Source organism: Anabrus simplex, chromosome 1, assembly GCF_040414725.1.
Source record: "Anabrus simplex isolate iqAnaSimp1 chromosome 1, ASM4041472v1, whole genome shotgun sequence".
Taxonomy (NCBI): Eukaryota; Metazoa; Arthropoda; class Insecta; order Orthoptera; family Tettigoniidae; genus Anabrus; species Anabrus simplex.
The window spans coordinates 797,900,471-797,925,598 of NC_090265.1; the positions used below are offsets into that span (position 1 = coordinate 797,900,471).

The 25,128-nt window shown below is 41.2% G+C and overlaps 1 protein-coding gene across 2 annotated transcripts in view; it reads right to left on the reverse strand.

Annotated features, from left to right (window-relative positions):
* The window catches only part of LOC136857544 (thyroid receptor-interacting protein 11), a 533,154-nt gene that overhangs the window by 377,134 nt on the left and 130,892 nt on the right, over nt 1-25,128 (reverse strand). For both annotated transcript variants that reach the window (XM_067136282.2, XM_067136281.2), the window contains exon 3: nt 22,980-23,045. In XM_067136282.2, coding sequence (XP_066992383.2) covers nt 22,980-23,045 — 66 coding nt within the window. The remainder of the gene's footprint in view (nt 1-22,979; nt 23,046-25,128) is intronic.

Genomic DNA, 25,128 nt, shown 5'->3' on the forward strand with positions numbered 1-25,128 from the left:
ACTGCAATCGCACAAGATATACAGCGCCAACTCATGGCCTTATGGTGTGGGGTGCTATTGGGTACAACCACAAATCACAGCTGGTGCGTGTCCAGGGCAATGTGATCAGTTTGACCTACGTGAATGAGATCCTGCGACCTGTAGCCACACCCTTTCTACACGACACCCCAGACGCTATATTTCAGCAGGACAATGCGCGACCACATGCTGCTGCATGAACACGTGCCTTTTTTTGTCAAAGGATGTCAGGCTGTTGCCTTGGCCCGCCCGATCACCGGACTTGTCGAACATCGAAAATGTGTGGGATATGATGAAACGACGGGTGCGGCGCTGTGACCCAATGCCAACCACCAAAGATGAACTGTGGAACCAGGTGAATGCAGCATGGATGGCTATACCCCAGGACGCGATTCGCGCCTTATACGCGTCCATGCCGTCACGCATGGAACAAGTTATCAGTGCCTACTAGGCAACAGGGCACATGCTGAACCTAGATGACTGAAATGCTAATCGTTTCTGCATAACAAACTAATGAACATGTCCTTTGAATATGAACTTCCTATCTCTATTCTTTCAAGGTGTTCTGTTTTTTATGAACATGGTTTTTGTAATGTACCACTTGGACTATATACAAAAAGAATGCAAAGGGTTAAAATAATTGCACATTCTTCACGGGATTTACACGTTGTGAGACATACATGGTGACCACGGGATATCAGCTAAGCTTGGCATTCCTTCACGTACTTGAGCTTCTTTCCTGCGTGGTCTTTCTTTGTCAAAACGTATGGTTTCCGGTTCTGATAGTATATTTTATGTTTGCGAGTCCCAGGGACCTCTATTTTTACTGTCTGTCGTGGCCCCTCCCTTTCTTTCGTAATGACCTTCATTCTTACAGTGGTCGAACACTTCGTCTTGCTTGTTCAACTAATGTTACAACAGGCGAATTAGAATATTTGTTTGACAGTCAGTCAAAGTCATTATCATCACCTCATAATACGGCTGGGATTGTACAAGAATAGGACTGCCTAGTTCATAACGGAACCACGGCCACTTGCCCGTTCCAAACAGAATAGGAACATGAAGAGAAGAAAGAAAGAAAGAAAGAAAGAAAGAAAGAAAGAAAGAAAGAAAGAAAGAAAAGAAAAGAAAAGAAAAGCGAAAGAAATGTGGAAACTGGTGCAATATTAATATACTGACGACTTGGTCTTTTTTAGGTGTAAATGTTAATGGTTCATATTCTGCCTACATCTGACTCAATTGCCAATTTTAGTGCGTAAAATTCCTGAATTCTTCTAATAATGTTACTGGTTTAATGTCCCATGAACTACTTTACAGTTTTCAGAGAAGCTGAGGTTCCAGAGTTTTGTCCCGTGGAAATTCTTTTACGTGCCGGTAAATCTACCGATACGAGGCCAGCGTATCTGAGCACCTTCAAATACCACAGGACTGAGCCGGGATCGAACCTGCCAGCTTGGGCTCAGAAAGCCAGCGCTTAGCCGTCTGAGCGACTCGGTTCGGCGAACGTTTCCTATTACTAGTATTTGTTATATCGAATGTGAGTGAAAAATCATGTTCTTCCTTGCTTGTCAGATGTCTTATTCTTCCTTAGTAGAAGATAATGAAACAATCCTTTGGCTGTCTTTTGGAACAATCTGTACATTTCATATTTATAACAATTTCTGCTCTTTAAGATACATACTACCTTCACTGACTTGTCCTCTTAGCAGTACATCACACTGGAATTGGATTTCCTTGGATGAAAAATTGAAGTGATACGAATTTTTAGTTGCCTCAGACGGTTGAAGCGCTGGCCTTCTGACGCAAATTTGGCACGTTCGATTCTGGCTCAGTCTGGTGGTATTTGAAGGTGCTCAAATATGTCAGCCCCATGTCGGTTGATTTACTGGCACGTAAAAAATCCTGCGGGCTAAATTCCAGCACCTCGGCGTCTCCGAAAACCGTAAAAGCAGGTTTTTACAAGCTACATTACGTCGCACCGACACAGATAAGTAGATCTTATGGCGACGATGGGACAGGAAAGGGCTACGAGTGAGAAGGAAGCGGCCGTGGCCTTAATTAAGGTATGACCCCAGCATTTGCTTGGTGTGAAAATGGGAAACCACAGAAAACCATCTTCAAGGCTGCCGACAGTGGGGTTCGAACCGACTATCTCCCGAATACTGGATACTGGCCGCACTTAAGCGACTGCAGCTATCGGGCTCGTTAGTAGGACGTAAAGCAAATACCATTATTATTATTAATTTTTAGTTTTGCATACGCATGTGCTAGGTGTACGTATGTTCAGTCTTCAGCCCTAAGGCTGGTTAGATCCTCAACAGCTCCGCTATCAGCTGTCATATATGGCCTAGGCATCGCTAAAGAGGCGTACTAGGGAAATGATGAGCGAGGTAGTTGCCCGTTGTTTTCCTCACTGAGCCAGAAGTTGCTATTACATATCAGTCTGCCAAGCCCACTGAAATGCATGCTCCAACCGACCGTATGAGCAACATTTTCACACCATTCATAGCAGGGAATGGCTGCAGAAGGAATGGCATGACTAGCATCGCTCATACCTCAGTCACTTTCATACTGTCAAAGCCAAGGATAAGACAGAGATAGATCAATGAGTAGGTATAAACGAAAATACGGAGATAAGGCGTATACCACTAACAATGATGTAAGAAAGGTAATAGGCTGCAATGGCAAAACACAAGTGTCCAATTAGATCGAAACAAAATAACGACAAAATTGTAATGTAAAGAGTTTTTAAAAACACACGCACAGCCTACTTGTGTTATGTGACCGAAATGAAATATCATGTAAGACCTCCATCACCAGTACTAAAACCGCACCTGGACGCGTTCCTTCGTTCCCCACTTATTTATCCCTGAGCTAACACGGCTAATCTAATCTGGGTATTGGATTTGATTGATTTATCGTAATATTTTGTAACACATTCGATTTTAACAATTTATCTATAAAAACAACAAGGACGTGAAAGAGAGGTGAGGGGGGGGGGGGGGGGAAGAGAGATTATGAATGGAGTCGTATTACTCCGTAGGGCACATGGATACTTTATCTGGTTATTTCTCAGCGTTTCCAGTTGACTTTGCAATGGTCGCGATGATCGCACCCATGCCCTGCCAAATATATAGGATAGTCGGAAACAACGTGAATCGGATATTATAGGAGCGTTAGAGGGTTGGTCGTACTGGCGTTAACCAATCAGACCGCTTCGCGGGCGAATTCAAATATTCGCAAGGCGGCACCAACTACCTGAATACAGATTCCAGAACTAGGGCAGGATATACCCAATTCAACGTTGTAAACATATCATCCCCACTATGGCAAACTAGCGAAACTAGGGAATCTGTAGTTCTGAAGTGTTGGTCTAGGTGTTATTATTTATGTAATGTCTACCCTCTGACAAAGTTTCACATCTGCAGCTTGTTCTGCATGGCTAACACATAAGACCGATCATTAAATATAAAAATTGATTTTACATGAGTAATCACAACTTCTTTCAGCTCTCCTAATTTTTTGACAATGTACATATTCGTTAGCTTACTAGAAGAGGGACGATATGATAAATACCTATCCTATACTAAAAAACAGGTCGCAATATAAAAATATCAAATTAATATAAAAAATTCGTCATTTCTTTTGCTGTTTCCTTCGAATACAATTATTAATGTGAGAGCAAAAGATACACCCCTCTCTGAGAAAGTGGACACGATCGAACAAGAGTTTGACCTATGTACGAGCGCGGTTGTTTTCCAGAGTTCAGGCAACTTTTTAAACAATATCATGTGGTCGCTTGCTTTCCACAGCTTCTAACTACCACTAGTGACTAAAATCTTCTGTATTTTCCAAGATTAGGTATCATGCATATTTTGTATTGTTTATTTTGACATCTAACGACAAGAGCATTTAAATGACATTAAGTTACCAAGGTTTGTGCTCGTAAGGGGCGAGGGACCGAACAGACCAGAAGATATAACTATTCGAGTTCTCAGCAAGAACCATGGCATTCACTTTTAAGACTATCACTTCTGCATTACTTTCCCGTCATGCAATTAGTGGTGGTGGTAATTATTGTTTTAAGAGGAAGTATAACTAGGAAATCATCCTGTATATAACACTAATCAGAGAGGGAAAAAATGGAAGGGATCCGACACTTCGAGAAATGAAGATACCGATCAAAGAAAGAAAAGGGCCACGAAGGGCGTGGAAATGAAAGACTCGACTGCTCTAATACCGTCGGGGTCGGAAAAGAACAAGAGTTGACCAAGTGAGGTCGGACAGGATTGAAGAAAATGAGAAGCCCGGCACAAGTAAGTGGAAGCAAATCCAGGACTCAGCTAAGGGCCCCGTGGTCGCTAAACCACGCTTCAAAGTTCAGAGCAAACTGGCCCCTTTTAGTCGCCTCTTACGACAGGCAGGGGATACCGTGGGTGTTAATTCTACCGCCCCATCCACAGGGGAACACGCAATTAGGTACTTATATACGTACATGTTGGTACTAGAATATCTTTATTTCTGTTCTTCTTTTAAGACCATGGGGTTGCAAAGAGCGATATTGGGAAGGGAGTGACTATGACCTTCAAAAGATACAACCTGGTGTGAAAACAAGGAAACTGCGGAAAACCATCCTCGGGGCTGCTGATTAATGGGGCTCGAACTCATCATCTTCGAATGCAAGCTAACAGCTATACGGCCTGAACTACTCAGCCAACTCGCTCGGTCTGATTAAAGTAAATGGTTCTCGTAATTTTACGACAAAAATATCCCCCAATCTGAGTGCTTTATGACTTGTGAGCGTGAAGTGGTGACGACGGGATTCGAATTGATCCTGGCATTGCGTTCACTTACTAGTACCAGGCTCCCCACCTTCATCTTTCCTTTCTTGTTCAACTCATGTTTTCTGCTGATCTCACCGTTTGCGAAGACCAAGGAGTTTTTCATTTTTCCACATTCCATGGCCCATACTTTCCAACTTCGAAGGATCGAACCTCCTATTCTTTCTCCTATGACTAGTTTTACGAGGGGATAATTCTGTTTGCTTGGCCTTAAAATATACTGACTGACACAAAAAAGTAAATCGCCTGGAAGGAATGATCCGATGTCGACGTAATTTCGTATTCGTACATGCCATCTTATATAGATGATTAAGAGTTGAAATGATATGTGACGGCTATAACGGCCACCAGAGTGCATTAGCGTTGTCGCCACGTGACCCTGTCATTATGTTACATAGGATTAATAAAGGGCTGAGAGTAAAAATCCGCTGATCAGGAACATGGCAACTTATGACACAGCAGGTCTTCGGTACCGGAGACCTAAGGAACTTATCTTGTAACTCCATCCCCTTAAGGGGTCCAGATCATATCCTGGTCAGTACGGTTAAAACTCAATAGTTTTACAAATTACCAACACAAATGCAGTACTAACTTAGACAAATATTATGCCATAGCACTCAGGCCTTTTACAGGTCGACGGGCTAAAATCCCTCATTGGTATGGGCTCGCCCGGCACCGCTGAGAATTGCGGCTAGCACTGACTCCCTTCAGTGGTTCAGGTCATATCCTGATCAGTGAGATTCTAAATTGAACTCCCACAAAATATCTACAGGAATACAGTACTAGTTCGTCAATTTTTAAGTAATAGCACTCAAGGCCTCAACCGACGGACTAAAGTTCTCATAGTGAGCACTGTCAAGGACCACGAAGAATGCCGCGTGCTTGTGTGAGACAGCTACCCGTCCAGCACTTGACATATTTTGAAAGGAGCCTCATCGGGGGTATGTCAACATGAAATCAACAAAATGCCCTCCGTTAGCATTGATACATTAATCAACCCGCCGTCGTCCAGTTACATGGCTAAATGGTTAGCGGCCTGGTATTTGATCCAGAGCGTCCCGGGTTCGGTTCCCGGCCGGGTCGGGGATGTTAACATTAATTGGTAAATCCGTCTGGTTCGGGGCTGAGTGTATGTGGTGTCTCCATCATTAGAGCTCATCTTAGATCGGGCCCCATTCTTACAATCATGCAGATCGCCTGTAGGTCGTCTACTAGAAAAAGACTTGCACCAGGTCTCTCCGGAGGCCAAACGCCATTGTTGTTATTATTATTAATCCGCCGTCGCATTCAGTGCGGGATTCGCTGCGACGACATTATTATTCTTGATTTGTTATGCCCAACTAAGGAGCGCATTTGAATTTACTCGGCACGATGTTTCTTCATTTCTCCCCAATATCTCTTCATTCGTTCACTGTGTTCCTTTCTGCGTTCTTCTCTCTATCCTGTATATCTTCATTTAGGTTTTTTGCAAATTTATGTTTGTTTACTAAGCTACTAAATTTTGCTCAATCTTGAATGATTTCTTCGGTAATACCAATTTCTTGTGGATCTTCATTTATTTCCACTAACCAATTGTTACGGTTTTTCAGGAATAGTGCTAGGTTTAGAAGTTTCTGTCAGCCGCTAGCCTGTTGTTATCCATTATACGCAGGTGTCCGTAGAATTTGTATCGCTTTGTTCTGCTTGCATCTGTGATTTTTTCTGTGATCTGATCAATTTCCTGTGGTTTCTATTTTATCCAAATGCCATTTTCATATTTTGGTCCTAAGACTTCTCTGAGAATGTTCCTATCTTGTTTTTCGATGTTTTTTATTTATTTTTGTGACCTGCCGCCAACTATCAGGGTTTCGGATGCATAAAGTGCCTCTGGTTTGATGACTGATTTGTAGTGTCATAATTTGCATATTTTTTATATAGATTTTTTGTTGTGTCTGTTCCAGATGATTTTGTAATCTCTTTGAAGTTTAGCAGTTCTTTATTTGTTTGCTTCTTGATTTAATCCTGCTGGTTGAATAATTTCACTTAGATACTCCAATTTATCTAGTTGGAAGATTTTTTTCGAATTTTGTGATTAATGGTTTGGAGTCCGATTTTTGGCACTATTTTATGAAGTTTTTATATGGACTGGATTGCTTCTTGCCAATTGTTAGAAAGGGTTGCAAGGTCAAGGTCATCTGCAAATTCAAGCTGAATTTTGCTTTTAAGTAGTTGCCCCTTCTCCTCTACTTACCACGATGATGGCAACGACAGTAACAAAGCAACTACCCCAGGCATTAGTAGATTTACTAGGTTATCTCGGTTATCAGATCCTTGGGGGCCAAGAACATCGGGAATGCACCCGAGCTTCGCAAATCTCTTTGCTCAAAGTGGAAATACACATTAGTAATTATTTTTTGTTCTGTTTTTCGAATTGAGCCTCTATGGACTGAGTGTTAACAACCAATCTCATTTTCAATGTCTGTGTCTTGTTCGTCTGCCGGCTTTGACATCCTGCCTGTATTTCATGAGCCGTCGATCAGCGCGTTCTTTCGCTCCTCTGGTAAAGGGTCTGGGTTGTCTCCACCATAAAACCCTGATAGCTTTTCACCATCCTTCTGAAACTAGCCATGTCGTTGATTTCATCCTCCGTAATGCCCACCTCTGTCAGATCTTTCTCACATTCTTGGAACCATCTCAACTTAGATGCCTTTTGTTTTAGAAAATTTCTTTGTGAGCCGGTCATTATTAATAATGAAAATGTGCCCATAAAACAGTCACCTTCTCTTTCTAATTGTTGTTGTTATTGGTTCCATCTTGCCGTATAATTCTTTATTGGATTTCAATCGAACCTGCCCGTCAACCCATCTGTTGTCTAAGACCTTCCGTAGTAGCCTGCGTTCTCGTTTAAGTAGTCGATTGACTAGTCCTTTTCGATTCATGTACAGGATCTCTGATGAAATAATAAGCCTTCTGGTCTAACAACAGTGCTGTAATGTCTTCATTTGACTCCGAAACTCAGCATCTTCTTATTAATAGATGTTTTTAGTCAACTGGAACGATCGCTTTAATTTCCGGATGCGGATATTGGTCGCTTCTTGTTCTAGCCCATGCTCTTGGATTACTTCACCCAGGTACTTAAACTTCTTGGCTCTTTCAATCTTTCCACAGTCTGTTAACATCCATTCTGAACCATCACTGATGTTCGTCATGTATTTCGTCTTCTCAAAGGAGATTTGTAGTCCTACTTCCTCTACTGTTTCTTTAAGAAGGTTTATCTTCCTGATTGCTGAACTGATGTTGTTGGCAAATATGGCTAAGTTGTCCGCGAAAGCAAGACATTCAATATACACTCCGTTGTGTTTGGGGCCAAATCGAAATCGATCTTCGTTTCCTTATTTGTTCAGCGAATTTTTCCATTCTCGGATTACCTTTTCCAAGATACAATTGAAAAGAACTGGAGAAAGTCCACAACCTTGTCTGACTCCAGTCTTTATCTCGAAGGGGTCTGAGATTTCATTCTTGAACTTTACCTTTGATATTGTGTTGGTGAGTGTCTGCTTAATCAAGTTTCTGGATTTAGCATCCACCCCAAACTCTCCCAGAACATTCAATAATGACTGTCGGTCAATCGAGTCGTATGCTTTTCTGAAGTCTACAAATACGACCACATATTCAAACTTCCCAGTTATCTTCTATTTGATGATGTTCTTCAGATTGAGAATTTGTTCCGGACAGGAACGGCCCTTTCGGAAACTAGCCTGGTATTCGCCAATCTGCTTATCAGAATGAACTTCGATTCTGTTGAGGAGTGCTTTAGAAAGAATCTTGTAAGGAATAGGCACTATCGATATACCTCTGCAATTGTCAACGTTCTTCTTGTCTCCTTTTTTTTATGGAGAGGATGGATTAGTGCTGACTGCCATTTAACTGGTATAGTACCCGTTTTCCAAATCTCCTAAAAGATACATTGTACATTTATTTATTCACCAATGATAACATTTTGATATTTATTTGATTATCCAGTGAAAATTGGGGGTGTGTCAGGGCCTTGGCCCAGATTTTCTGGAATCTTTCTCTCCGCTATAAAAGCTGGCACATTTTGTCTTTGTGATCGCTCCAGTCTAGAGTGTGTTCGTAACAGGGGCGAGGGCTGCCTCGTCCACCTTCGGGAGGTGCACCAGCTCAAGATAATGACAGATTCTGCGTAACATGTCATAGTCTTCCAAAGCTAGCTCGAGGGAAGGTTTCAAATTTTTAGTAATGTAATTTTTTTTCTCAAATGTAAATTTCAAACAAATGGAAAGAACTTAACCGAAATCAGGGAATAGAGAGTGAGGTACCCTCTTGTATTCCCCCTCAACGTGATTTTGAAGTGGCTATGATTTTATAACCTTTAAAATCTATCTGGTAATTTCTATAACCTAAACATTTTTCTCCATCTAGTCACCTCCGCAGTATACGCATAGCCTCTGTAATGTCGGGCCATAAGCAAATTTCATGCAAATTTCATGCAAATTTCAAGGAGTGGAAGTGTTTGCCTCCTTACCATTTTGATTTTCGGCCAGTAACTTTAACATTTTGTTTTTACCAAAGGCCATGTAGAATGGGTACTTGCTACCCCTGTTCAACTCTATTTCATTCGTTTCATGTTAAAGATATTAGACTGTTGAGCAATTAAGACAGTGAGTGCTGGTTAATTTTGTTAAATGCAGGTTGTGCCTATGATAGGCCTGGAAAGTGTAAATTTGTAGAGCAAAGATGTTCTTCCACTGATGTAAAAATTGGGAAATCCGTCTCCTTGACTGCTGATTGAAAGGAGCAATAGTGCACAAGTAAAATTCCTAACTACTGAGCTTCATCTCATATTGTTAATTTATTGTTATCTGATTACTCTTGACCTCTCTAAATTGTTCCTCAAGCTAACGAGCTAGTTCTGTACCTGAATTGTTATTTGCTTAGCAAAGTGCAAACCTTAAAATTTGAAAAGGAAAAAGAAAGAGAAAGAAGTATAACTCCAATGTTAAAGTTTTAAATTCATCTTCTGACTTTTTTATATCCACTTATTCATGCCCACGCCTTCTTTCACCTCTGTAAACCACGGTATCCCAGGAATTATTATTATTATTATTATTATTATTATTATTATTATTATTATTATTATTATTATTATTATTATTATTATTACAGCTGGCCAACAAGGGACTATGGCATTCAACTTTTCTCCTTAGAGTAGGCCTTGATCGCGCATCCTCTGTCTATGTTGTTCCTTTCTTTCATTCGTCCAGAGGGTAATTGTTTTCTTACGGGGCGGTATGTCATGGAAACTCTTTTGTATCAGTATCCTTCTGAGAAGTGACCTGTCTCTGATGTCATTTTCTGTTACTCCCAGCCCCTGCAATCGATTACTTATGTTAGCCATGGTGTCTTGCTTTTCCTATCTTCCAGTAGGTGAGAAACACTAGTTGGGTTCACCCTTCAAATATGTCCGTAGAAGGTTCGACGTCTCTTCCTGCCCACGTTTGCGATTTCTTCAGCGCAACTGTACAGCTCCTGGCAGGGTCGACTTCAGTATTCGCCATCTACCTCGACGGATCCCAGTATCGGCTCACTCTCTCTCTCTATCTCTGGTGATGGTGGTAATTATTATTTTAAGAGGAAGTACAACTATGCAACCATACTCTATATAACACTACTCAGACAGAATAAATGAAAGGGATCCGAAACTTCGAAAAATGAAGTTATCTGCCGAATAATAATAATAATAATAATAATAATAATAATAATAATAATAATAATAATAATAATAATAATAATAATAATAATTGTACCCAGAATACACCTCCGTCCAGTTAAAATGCGCGCCTGCTATAAGACTATGTAAATGAATGTTATGCAAGATACCTAGGCCCACCAACTCAAGGTAATGGCAGAATTTTCTTACCATGTGATAACTCCGGCAGATAGCTTGGGGGAAGGTGTCAAACTTATTTTATTCATGTAAAGTTCTGATTTAATGGTTTAAATGTAGATTTTCGACTGGTCTGAAAACTATGTTCAAATCCCTGCTGGAAAACATAAGGGAACAAAGTGTGATTTCCCTCTGTTGATTCCCATTCAATTTTGGTATGGGGTGACTAAAGTTTCTAATCTACAATTCTTAACACTCTCTTGGAATTTAATGTTTTTCATTTAGTCACCCCAGCGTAGAATAGGCTTAGTCTCTGTGTCATAGGGCCACAAGCCCACTTAGGGCTTTAGAAATTTCTAGGAGGAGTAAAAGTGTATCGCCTCCTGCCCTTTTGTTTATGACCAATAATGTTCAACCTTTTTCTTTTTACATTAAGGCCATTTAGCATGGTCACTTATTGCCCCTGTTTATATTCCTGTAAAAAAAAAAAAAGGGTGAAAAACTGTTGAGCAGAAGATAAGCCCAAAACAGGGCTAAGTGACTGTAAATAACCTATTTTGAAGACTGTCCAGTATATCTTTGTGCGCTTTAAGAAACTTATGCCTCTGAGAGGCTGGACTACATTAACGTTTGGAGCTCAGACTCCTAGGCTATGTTAACTAGCGGAGCAAACATGCTCTTATGAGAGAGAGTACCTCTTCAGAGTTATAATGAATGCTCTTTCCCTGTATGTTATCGTGTTGATAATTCTCTCGATTTCTGTACCTGTTCATTGGACTTTGAGTCACTGTTGTTGGAGCTGACGAGTTACTGTTCATTCAGATCGTCTATTTATCAAATTTTTAAAATTAAAAAAAGGAAGAAAAGAAAAAAATTCAAAATTTAGTGCTTTAACTTATGCTCTGGTCATTTCCTTGTCCGCTCATTCACCCCGGCACCTTCTCACACCTCTGTAAGGCACGGAATTTGCGGAACAATAATAATACTGATTTTACATCCCACTAACTACTTTTACCGTTTTCGGAGACGCCGAGGTGCCGAAATTTAGTCTCGCATGAGTTTTTTTACGTGCCAGTAAATCCTCCGATACGGGGCTGACGTATTTGAGCACCTTTAAATACCACGAGACTGAGCCAGGATCGAATCTTTCAAGCTGGGATCAGTAGGCCCGCGCCTCGGCCAAAGAAAGACAAGGACCACGAAGGGCGTGAAAATGAAAGACTCCTTAGGCCTCGAATGGTCTAATACCATCGGGGTCGGTAAAGAACAAGAGTTGACCACGGGAGGTCGAATAGGAAAGATGAAAGTGAGGAGATAGGCATGAGTAAGTGGAAGCAATGCCAGGACTCAGCTAAGGACCCCGTGGTAGCCAACCCTCATTCCCAAGTCCAGAGCCGCTGGAACCCCTTGTAGTCGCCTCTTATGACAGGTAGGGGTTTCCGTGGGTGTTTTATTCTACCATCCTTTCGTATCAACCACGTAGTGGAACACAGGGCTTTTGGGCTGATAACTGCATAGCAGTGTAATTGCAGGAAAAACACCTCTTGTAAGTGTTCTTGGTCAGCTGGTATGTCAACTCTAGCTTGTTAGTTCGGGTTATTAGTGCGCCCCTTCCGAGATATTGAGTTCCAGCCATTTTCCCACGTACTTGAATCTGTTGACTTTCTCAACTTTGCCCTGTTCCAGTTAAATGGGAGCCTCACTGATGTCGGAGAGGTATTTTTTCTTCTCCACTGACACTTGTAATCCCACCCTGGCAAGTAATGTCGGAGTTCACTGCTATTTCTATGCAGCTCGCCAGTAGTACCAAGACATCTGCAAAGACCAGACAATTTACTGTGATCTCGTTTCACTTGTGTCACAGGTAAATTATTATTATTATTATTATTATTATTATTATTATTATTATTATTATTATTATTAAATTTTCAGATCGTCAATGATTCATTATGGAGAACAAGTCTGTTTTCTTTCGTTTTTGTCACGGCCGTATGTACTCATGCCTTGCTAGCGGGATGTAGTGTTTACAGTGCACTATGTCTTCTGGTATGGGTCAGAATAAATTTGTTACTTTCAGTGACCTGTCTCAGTCACATCCTCGGCTTTGACGATATGAAAGTGACCGAGGTATGAGCGTTTCTAGTAATACCGTTCCTTATGCAGGCAGTCCCTGTTATGAATGGTGTGAAAATATTGCTCATAGGATCGGCTGGTGCATGCATTTCAATGGGCTTGGCAGACTGATATGTAATAGCAACTTCTGACTCAGTGAGGAAAGCAACGGGAAACTACCTCACTCTTCATTTCCCTGGTATACCTCTTCAGTGACCCCTAGGTTATCTATGACAGTTATTGGTGGAGCTGAAGAGGATCAGACCAGCCTTCGGGCTGAATACCCAACATGCATATACTCTGAACAATGAGCAGAACGCGTACCCTTCCCTCTGCTGTAGTATTAGAAAGGTTACCACTGCCCCGTACTTTCAACAACCCACACTAAACTTTCAAATATTGGGCACAGCCGAGTTATCGAGTTCAATTTTTTCTATGGTTTTAATGTCGCACCAGCTGAGTGTTTTTTTGGCGATGATGGAACAGGAAAGGGCTAGACTGAGAAGGAAGCGACTACCGGTATGGCCTTGTTACTGTACAGTCCTAGCACCTGCCTGATGTGAAAACAGGAAACTACGGAAAACCATATTCAAAGTTGCCAGTAGAGGAGTGTTCGAACCCACCATCTCCCGAATGAAAGCTAGCAGCTATATGGCTCGAACCGCGCAGCCAACTCGCTCGGTTCAAAAGTCTTCTTCCAACAGAAGACGTGAGAGGTGAGTAGAAATATGAAAATTCAGAATCTCAGCTGGCGACGGAAAGATACATTTCGAAGATTCTTGAACTAGAACACCATTTTAAATGACCGTAAGTACAATGTTCTTGCATGTGAGGGATGGCCCATAGTGCCTCTTTAAAAAGTTTTGGCGGTGTGGTTCCACCCATGGCGAGGCGCAGGTGCGGCCAAGTATGCAGAGCAGACAGCTGGCCATGTTTGCATTGTTTCTCCCTCATATCGCTCTGTTTGCCACGTCATATCCGTTATGGCCTGCGTATCGCTCTCCAGACACAACACACCTCGCCACACCAACCACTTGCACGCCCACACCATTAGGATCGTGTGCCATTCCAATTAAATAAATACCACAGGCCAGTGCACTCGGCGCAATCATCGGAGAAGGAGTAAATCATTCACCATTTCATAGTAAAACTATAGCGTATGGAAGGACAATACTTTTGGGAAGTTACCATCACACTCCTCACCAACATCATTATTGTCAACATATATTTCTTGTTCTTACTCTTCTTCTAAAGAGAGCCACAAACCCTAACTTAACCACTGCTACAGTCATAAATAAATAAATAAATAAATAAATAAATAAATAAATAAATAAATAAATAAATAACGGTTTTACATCCCACTAACTACATTTTTATGGTTTACGGTGACTCCGAGAGGCCGAAATTTTGTCCCGTAGAAGTTCTTTTACGTGCCAGTAAATGTACTGGCACGAGGCTGACGTATTTGAGCTCCTTCAAATACCACCGGCACCGAGCGAGTTGGCCGTGCGGTTAGGGGCGCGCAGCTGTGAGCTTGCATCCAGGAGATAGTGGGTTCGAATCCCACTATCGGCAGGCCTGAAAATGGTTTTTCCGTGGTTTCCCATTTTCACACCAGGCTGTACCTTAATTAGGGCCACGGCCGCTTCCTTCCTACTCCCAGCCCTTTCCTATCCCACCGTCGCCATAAGACCTATCTGTGTCGGTGCGATGTAAAGCAACTAGCAAAAAAAAAAAGTCTTCTTCGAATGATAATTGTTTCGAAGTATTTAGGTGTGTTAAATACGACTGTTGGTTCTGAAGTAGAGAACTATGCTTCGATTACTGCCGTATCCGTCTTCGGCGCTAGGTTTTTGGACGAAACCAGTAGTCGCACAGTATGGACTTCCTTTTTACTATGAACGTCCTTAGTTTTCTTTTCAGGGGTTCAATCATTAGGACGTAATATTAGTCGCGTATGATAAAGGGGAAGAGGAACTCCTTGACGGAATGGTCAGTGCAATGACCTTCAGTTCACAGGCTCGATGTCCGACAGGTTAGGGATTTTAATTGTGTATGGTGGCCCAGGGACTTAGTGTCCGTCTTAATAATACGCATCTCTTCATTTACATACAACACACCACACTACCAACCACCACAAAAATACGCAATGGGAAATACTTTATTTAAAATTTGCTTTACGTCGCACCGACACAGACAGGTCTTATGGCGAAGATGGGATAGGAAGGGCCTGGAAGTGGGAAGGAAGCGACCGTGGCCTTAAGGTACAGCCCCAGCATTTGCCTGGTGTAAATATGGGAAACCACGGAAAACTATCTCCAGGGCTACCGACAGTGGGGTTCGAACCCACTATCTCCCAGATGCAAGCTCAAAGGTGCGCGGCCCTAACCGCACGGCCAACTCGCCCGGTAATGGGAAATACCTCCATGGACATACGGTCGGCGCCAGGAAGGACATCCCAAACCATATTAACTAAATAAATCTAAAGTTTGTAACGATCTAATTCTCAATCCAAATTTTAAGACAATGGCCTCTCTCTTTTTTTCTCTCCTCTAAACAAAACTTGAAGAGAGAATTTCATTTCATTGCCTAGAAGTAAATGGTGCTTGGTCTAAACAAACTAATTCGCACAAATCATATATCAGATCATCTGTAATATGGTGTTTACAGTATAGTACGTCTTCTGCTGTGGCTAGGGCAAATTTGTTACCTTCAACCAGTAGCGGCGATTGGGAATTAGAAGTGTGTGTGTGGGGGGGGGGGGCAGCAAAAAAATGTACAGACAACAAAAAGTACCTGGGTTTGAGGGATATACCGTAAAGGGAAGAAAGCTACAAAATGGTTTTTTTTGATACTCTCTCAGCGAATTTCGACAGAGAGGTAAAGATTGGCAGTTTACCAACCTAAGTGCGGTAATAATAGTTTTTTTGAGATTTTGATTCAATGCTATACAATAAAACTTTCACCAAAGGAACAATATTACAGACGTATTAATACTAAACAGAAGTACGGCCTGATTATACAGTTAAAAGTAATTTAGTATTTGAGTACAAACTAAGAAACTAACAGCCACTAAAGAGACTGCCAGACTGGCGAAGACGCGCGGCAAGCGGGTGAATCATATCTCAGTACCCATGATTTTGGCTACCCTTCCTCTCAGCACATGCAAAGTCTCCACTACTTGGTTTGGCGCTATACAAATCGAACAAACGGACGACATTTTTTTGCGTATTTTCGCTAATAATGTTGTTAATAATTAAATAAAGTAAAGGAAATAATCAGCTGAGGCTTGCACAAATTCCTTGTTAGAATAATTTCTATAATTCCTATTTTGGGCCGGATAAAATGGAATAAAAATTCAATGTTTTTAATGTTTATGGCGACGAGAGGAAAGCAACGGGAAACCATTTCAGACCTCTCTTCCCGACTATGTCTCTTCCGTGACGCCCTAGCTTTCTATAATAGTTGCCGGGCTGAGTGGCTCAGACGGTTGAGGCGCTGGCCTTCTGACTCCAACTTCGCAGGTTCGATCCTGGCTCAGTCCGGTGGTATTTGAAGGTGCTCAAATACGTCAGCCTCGTGTCGGTAGATTTACTGGCACGTAAAAGAACTCCTGAGGGACTAAATTCCGACACCTCGGCGTCTCCGAAGACCGTAAAAGAGTAGTTAGAGGGACGTAAAGCAAATAGCATTATTATTATTATTATTATTATTATTATTATTATTATTATTATTATTATTATTATTATTATTATTATTATTATTATTATTATTATATAATAGCTGATTATGGAGCTATTGGAGACCACACAAGTTTTCGGACTAAGAACTCAACACACAATAATTCTAGAGACTTGTGGAAAGATTGCGGAGCATATAAGGTGAAGAAAAGGAGGATATAAGTTGATACTTCTTATACACAGTTACTGTTCTTTCCTTTAACGGCACTGTCAGAAGAGTTATACTATAACTACCCAGGTGCTTGCAAGGTAAGTCTTCACTGTCAATTTCGATTACCAGTTGTTTCAAAATTTCTACTCTTCACCAAACCAACTGTCTTGTTTCAGCCATCTTCAATTTACCAATTTTTAGGCCCTAAAACTATTAATAACAACGCTATGCAAAAAACGTTAAGGTTAAAAGCAAACTAGACAAGTAGGTAGTTGATGTAAAATTTTATTTCAAATTCTTCAATTTTGCTTACGAATTTAATCAAAATCTGTTGCAAATCTTGTTCTGAATACAAGAAAAGAAATAACTTAAAAGCGTTATTTGAAATTATATAATTTCCTTCTACTGCAAGAAATAACCATTCTATATCAAATAATAACTAGGGTTGATAACCACATCGTTTTGCCGCTTCAAATAACAATTATCATCACCAATCTCAAGTAACAATTTGAGTCACAAATTCTCGATTCATATTAGGGGCTTGAAACATATTTGGACATCGGATCGAACGATGGCGTACTATAGTTTGTTAGGTGCTTGTGCTATGTTCAACGTCGTGGGATTGGAGCCTCGAGCCTTCAGCAGTTAAGGATGCTTAAATGCAATATAAGTACGCCTGTAGGTAGATCAGCTTACACGGTAAAGAACCCCTCTTGGTCAACATTTCGGTATTCCTACGTCAATTAAGACGCCAATCCCGTGGTGTCGGAGTAGCAAACTGCCTCTTACTTCGAGGCCCCAGGTTTGATTTCCAGCTAGTCCAGGATTTTTAATTCTGGACTGAGGGCAGGAACGGGGTTCATTTAGTATCGTCAGACCAACTGACAAGCTATCTGATATGAAATGCGAAGGACTCGGACGCGAAAACCAAGCAATGCTATTGAGGATGTCGTCAAACTGACCACGTGGCTCTCCAATATTTGCAGGCCGTGTGGCTGGGCATCAGTCTTCTTGGCAAGCCAAGGCTTAAAATGGGCCTCAAGTTATGTGACATGGACTTTTCGTACGTCTCTTAAGATGAACAGTTGCTGAAATGAGAATAGCATGTAAGGAGTGTTGAATATCGATACGACACTGCGTTTTTGTGTTGAACTACTGCAGTGAACAAACTAGCATGAAACCGGTTATGGAATGTAAACAGGAACATACGACATTTGTAAGACATATACACTGATCTCTATACATATAGAGATCAGTGGACATATAGCATTGCCACACTTTATATTACGGGTAAACTTCCAATAACTTCTTTGCACCGAAACCATTTCTTGGTGAACTTGGCGCGATAGATTAACGCTTTGTCTTGTAGGAATATCCAGGACTATGTGCCAATTTCCTTTGCTATTTGTAAAAGATGGTCTTCAAGCAATTTGTGATAGTCTGTGGCTTTCGTATAGGATTAAATGAATTTATAGTGTGAAGTGCAAAATGATCACATCATCTAAATGCCTTTTGTCACAGTTATCTGAAACACGCGGTCGGTCATACCCTCTGCAAGATTCTGCAATTAGCCAGGTAATCATAATTTTTAAACCTATCATTTAGGGATTTTTATCGGGGTACATTGTACTTTTAGCCATGAGTGAGGGGTCAATCTCATAATAGTTTGAAAATCTCTGCTATAGGGTAAATGCTTGCAGTATCTGCATGATAATAATAATAATAATAATAATAATAATAATAATAATAATAATAATAATAATAATAATAATAATAATGGAATTGTGTGTGGCACACGAAGAGGCCTGGTGCAGGTCTTTCAATATTTGTGCAGCACCACCTGAATAACTTATGCAAGATATACAATAGGTCTATGCGAGGATTACTTCCCACCTCCACCCCACCCCACCCCCTTCATTCCAAACCAAAAATGAGGGTGCCAAATACACGCGATGCCAAGATACACAGCTCGCGAGCATTTCTCTTGTGCTGAAAACAGTAATAAGAATTGCGGTCAGAAAACAGTGCAACATGCACACTCTACAACTTGCTCTCTAAAGATTTCAGTGTTTTGCCTCTCCAACACAGAACCAAAACCACAAAGAAACGCTGATGAGCCAGAACTACTGCATTCGGTGCCCTACCGTTCTAAATGTTCTCACATGAGCATTTGCAATTTGAAACAAGGAGCAACCTTGTTTTCATTATTTCCGTCGAACTTCCCGAAACAACTAATAAATACTCAGTAAACTCAGTATGGAAAAACTCTACTCAAGAACGCAATGGGAAACAGAGGAAGCCATTCAAATGTTTGTGTAAGCAATTGGTTCCATTTCGCTGAACTGCGCTTTTTCAACCAATCCTTTTCAAAGACTAAATTCAGTATTAAAAAAAGAAACGGAATACTATAAAAATAAGAATACAGATAAATTAAAGAGAAAATTTTTCATTAAAAACAATCAATATATTCTTGCTATAGCTCATTCACCGTTAAGAAAACAGTATTACTCTTAGGGCCGGTTGCATAAAAATCGCTAACTGTAGTTCAGTTTTGATCGAAGATCAGAAATGAACTTCGTTCTTTTCTCTGTGTGAGTTGTATAACTAATCTCAGATCACTGAACCAAGTTCAGTGTTGAACTAAGATCGACGAAACAGAGTTGACAACATCGCTAAATAAGAGAGATATTTGCGATTGTATCGAATCGAGTTGTATCGAACTTGCGATTTAGATAGGAACGATCGACAATTCTCGACGCCATTCGACATTCATTTGTTTGCGATACGTAAACAAAGCAGCAAAATGGAGAAGCAAGAGTGTAGTAAGAAGACGCGCACTGCGAATTTTAAGAAAGAGGAGAAAGATATCCTTACAGATATTGCGTTAGAACACAAGGGAATCATAGAAAATAAAAAGACCGACAGCTCCACTACAAAGTCTAAGGAGGAAGCTTGGAAGCGTATAGCACTGGAGTACAATTCCAGGAACGTGGTCCAGCGGGAATGGAAGTCTCTCAAATTGTGTTACGAAAACATGAAGAAGAGGGAAAAACAAGCAAATGCCGAAGATAAGGTACAGTTATACAAAACGGGGGGTGGTCAGTATGTGCCGCCTTCCTTAGACGAAAGTGGGCAAAAACTTATTGCTGCACTTAAGCTGCAGTTTCATCCCATCGTCAGCGAGTTCGACGACGATGTTGGCTTCCATGCGGAAGTTATCACCGAAGTGAAGGACATGGAAGTCATCAATGCAGATCCCGAATGTCCTTCAAGTTTTTTAGTGATAACTGAAGGTGAGGAATTTCAAGTAGATGGGCGAAATGGAGAGACGGTGTGCAGTTCCAATCCAGGACCTTCAACTTCACTGCCTGAAAAGAGGAAGAAAGAAGACATATGGGAGACATTTTATAAGAGGAGGCTCGAGTGTCTGGAAGAAGAGCATGCAGTGAAAATGAAGTTATTGGACTTGGAACTAGAAATGAAAATGAAAGAATATCAGAAAAATGAATACGCGTTAATAACAAGTCCCTAGTGTAATTCAAAGTTTAGAAAGTGTTAATAAATTATAGTGTAATTAAAAGTTCAGAAATACCTGAAAGTGTTGTTAATCAGTGCAGTTCTAAGTGATGTGTTTTCTCTTCCATTTCCCTGATTTACAGCATGTTCAGGCAGTTCCTGATAAATCATCCTTCCTCTGAAAACAGCATCATCAACATCAGGAGTGTCATCATCTGCATTATTGGCCAAGGTATGTAATACAAATGTTGCCACTATGATAGGTGGAACTCGAAGTAACTTTACTGCTAGTTTCATTCTTAAACACGGAAATCGCCTTTTGACAACACCGAAAGACCGTTCGATTACTGATCTTGTCTTCCTGTGTGCCCTGTTATATGCTCGTTCCGCACGGCTTTCTTCGTGCATTGTAGGTGTAAGTAAATAGTGACAACAGCGGTATGCACTATCTCCCAAGAGCACACCTTGGGGAAATTCTCCAGCTTCAAATTGGGCATGAATTCTAGAATTCCTAAAAATATTGCTGTCATGTGCAGATCCTGGCCACCTGGCAACAATATTTTGAAAACGAAGTTTTGAATCGCAGACAGCTTGTACATTTAAGGAAAACCAACCATGGCGATTTCTGTATATTTCTGCATTACTGCCACCAGGTGATATAATTGGTATATGTGTACAGTCTATTGCACCTAGTACTCCAGGAAAGTTGCAAATGTTATAGAAGTCTCGCATTACCCTTTTTACTTCACCCTCCTCAGTAGGCATCTTGATGAATTGAGGTTTCAGAGCTGCAATCTCTCTAGTGACTATGTGTATAGTCCTACTTGCAGTTCCTTTATTTACATTGAATACATCTCCAATTACTTTTTGGAAACTTCCAGTTGCGTAAAATCTTAGTGTGAGAAGGATCATGAATATTGGATTCAGTGCATGATTTCGTTTAGTTTGTGTCCTTAATTGTAGATGTAATCTTTGTTCTAGTTCTTCAACTACACGTTTTCCTAGTCGAAACCTTATTTTAAATTGTCGATCATTTAGTTCTAGAAAGGGATTCTTTCTATGTTGAAACACGCGAGGAGCTCTTTGGAGTTCATACTCTCCATTCTCGGATGAAACATCAGAGTAATCTGAAATCTGAAAATAACATAACCTATATGCCCTAAGCATAAAACAGTAAACAAACAACTTGTTAATAGTAGGATTATTGTTCAAATAATTACAAATAGCATTACTTACCATTTTACTTTAATCAATAGTAGGCCTATTTGTTCTTTCTCTTCGTTATTATGTTATAGACACCTAAGAGATTTATTTCTCACAAAAATAATAATTATATTCCTTCTGCTGAACTTAGTTCAACCAGGTTAATCTGAGAAAATTCACCAGTCAGATTTGATCTTCCATCAAGGAGACATGATCTTGGATTAATGTTTATACAACCAAAATTCTAAGTTCAGCTTGACTGGAGATCAGTTTCAGGTGGTTGAACTCAAGATTAAATTTTATGCAACCGGCCCTTACAGAACTACAAAGGAGTGAACACACCCCCTTTTAGACACCCATAATTCCTCGCGATTAAGGAATACTATACTGTACTTTATAATGTATTATGAAAGACAGATAAGGATGAGTAATGCCCGTGAGTTATTAAAATAACTTAATAACATTTTTAAAATACCGTATATACGGTATATATACATTCGTAGGGAGGAAGTACAATGGCGGCAACAGCCATCGCTTCGTCGCCTTCCTTCATTTTACTTCTTTTGTATTGCTCTGGCACAAGCATCGTGTAATCCCTCATTTTATGAACCGCCGTCAGCTCACTTCTGTAGTGAAGTCATCTACAGTAATTATTCGTTGCGAGTGTGTTTTTAGGCTTTAAATCAGTGCGTAATTGTCGTGTGTTGAGTGAGAGTCGGTTGTATATTTGTGTGTGTTCTATTATTTTCGTACTGTACAGAAGCTGTTACTGAAGATTTTGGTGTTGTGGTGAACAGCGAGAGATCATGGCATAACTTATACTGATAGAAAAATGCTGTGTGTTTTATTTGTGCTTGGTTTCGTTATTTAGCTGTTCTTTCTTAAGCGCATTTTAATGTTACCACTTTTTTAACGACCGCATTTAATTTTTACTATTGTTTTTGCGAGCGATGCGACGGAACAGTAGTACCCCGCATTGCCTGGGGAAATTTACTAAATGCAATTAAATGCATCCCTCACCCATCGAGCCCATAAAATATATTATTTTTTCTATTCTATCCTCCAATTTTCCTTACGCTTCAATGCTGAGGTTTTTTTATGCGCCGTAGTGTACCTCTGATTCCTTACAAACCAAAAATAGTCCCTGCAAACCCCCTGTCCCCTTAGTTCATAAACGTAATTTGCAGCTTAGTTTCTTCCGCTTTTTATCTTGAACTTAAATACTGAATTTAACAAATTTACGTGCCGCCGTTTCCCGTGATGGTGTTGAGCAGAGTTGTTCGATAAGACAACGCTGTTGTCATAGGTGCAATACTGTTTTCTTAACATGGAATGAACTATAGCAGCTAAGCTCTGAAGCTGTATTATCATTGTCTCCAACCAAATATTTCAGGCCATTTCGTTTTAAGATCCAAGATGCATGAATCATTTTCTTACTTATATACGTGCACTTCAGATATCCTCAGTATATCCAGCTATCACCCCTTACTATTCATAATGCGTTATCTTACCTGGTCAACAGGGGTGCCCATGTAAAGACGGCGCAACTCGGCATTCTGCTCACGAAGCGCTGATATCTGCAAATAATAAAACATGCGGAGTTCGTTATAAAACAACAGGAAACATTCACATTGTCACTCATATGGACACAACATACCGTGTCCAGCAAACATCACTACTGAAATAACTTGTCATTTTAAGAACCATAAGCTACAATATTTTAATGTAAGCTCGCAAGATAAAAAATTAGTCACCCTAGTGCGCACGCACAGATGGATCGTTAAGCCTGTAGAGATGACGCAGCGAACGAGTCCCGTACTCAACCGCACGCCCAATGCCTCTACGTAGTGATGGGCTGCGAATGGACTCGCGAAGACTCGAGTCTGGGATCGTAAAACTCGAGGTACTCGAGTCCGGACTCGAGGCCGAGGACGCTGGCAGCGGTATCTGCGAGCCGCGTATGGAAACAACACGATGCGTAATATTTTAGGTAGGCCAAGGACAAGTATTGGGTCCGTTTCCAAATAATGCACAGTGAAATAATGTACAAACTGATGTACATTATGCCGTATTTACATGAATGTATAGGCCTACACAACAAAACCATATTGTAACGTAAACTAAGGAATGTGTGGACACAGGTGCTTATGAGCTACAGTCCGGCTCAATGGCTAAATGAGCGTGCTGGCCTTTGATCACAGGGGTCGCGGGTTCGATACGCGGCAGGGTCACGAATTTTAACCATAATTGGTTAATTTTGCTGACACGGGGGGGGGGGGTGTTGTCTTCATCATCATTTCATCCTCATTATGACGAGCAGGGCGCCTATCGGTGTCAAATCGAAAGACCTGAATCTGGCGAGCCGAACATGTCATCGGACACTCCCGGCACTAAAAGCCATACGCCATTTCATTTTACCGGCGCACAGTGTGAAATTGTAGAGATCAGGCAGGACAAACGTACATTTTCGACTAATCTATTTATATTATAAAGGGCATTGTTGTACGCTCGTGACTATACAAGGAATACCTGACCGCAAAGCTTTTAAAGCTGAGTGTGGTATATCTGATCTCTACAATTGTGTGAACATTGCGCCCCTTACCGAACCTTGCGTCTCGCACTGTCAATTGTCTGCAGTGTGTTCAGATGAATCTACGTAACTAGCGACTGTGTTAAGATATTTTTAATGTGAAATACTGTAGGGATGGTCCGCCTCTGTGGTGTAGTTGTTAGAATGATTAGCTGCCACCCCCGGAGGTCCGGGTTCGATTCCCGGCTCTGCCACGAAATTTGAAAAGTGGTACGAGGGCTGGAACGGGGTCCACTCAGCCTCGGGAGGTCAACTGAGTAGACGTGTGTTCGATTCCCACCTCAGCCATCCTGGAAGTGGTTTTCCGTGGTTTCCCCACTTCTCCTCCAGGCAAATGCCTGGATGGTACCTAACTTAAGGCCACGGCCGATTCCTTCCCTCTTTCTTGCCTATCCCTTCCAATCTTCCCATCCCCCGCCAAGGCCCCTGTTCAGCATAGCAGGTGAGGGCGCCTGGGCGAAGTACTGGTCATCCTCCCCAGTTGTACCCCCCGACCCAGAGTCTGAAGCTCCAGGACACTGCCCTTGAGGCGGAAGAGGTGGGATCCCTCGCTGAGTCTGAGGGAAAAACCGAACCTGGAGGGTAAGCAGATTAAGAAGAAGAAGAAGAAATAGGGATACAGCTAGATTGCTATCTTTCTTTCTTAATCTGCTTACCCTCCAGGGTTGGTTTTTCCCTCGGATTCAACCAGGGATCCAACCTCTACCGCCTCAAGGGCAGTGTCTTGGAGCGTGAGACAATGGGTCGGGGGATACAACTGGGGAGAATAACCAGTACCTTGCCCAGGCGGCCTCACCTGCTAAGCTGAACAAGGGCCTTGGTGGGGGATGGGAAGATTGGGAGGGATAGACAAGGAAGAGGGAAGGAAGCCTACAATGAATAGTTAAATCATGTTCCTAATCTTTACTCCGTATCTCAAGTTACCAAAGGCTAACCTACTGGGCGATATAATGCAAATATGCAAAGTCATATCCTCATACCGAAGTGGTGCAGCTCCTTTCGGGAAAACCCCCATTGCAGGTGAGCTGCATGTACCATTTCAATCACATACCAGCCTTCCGGACATTCTA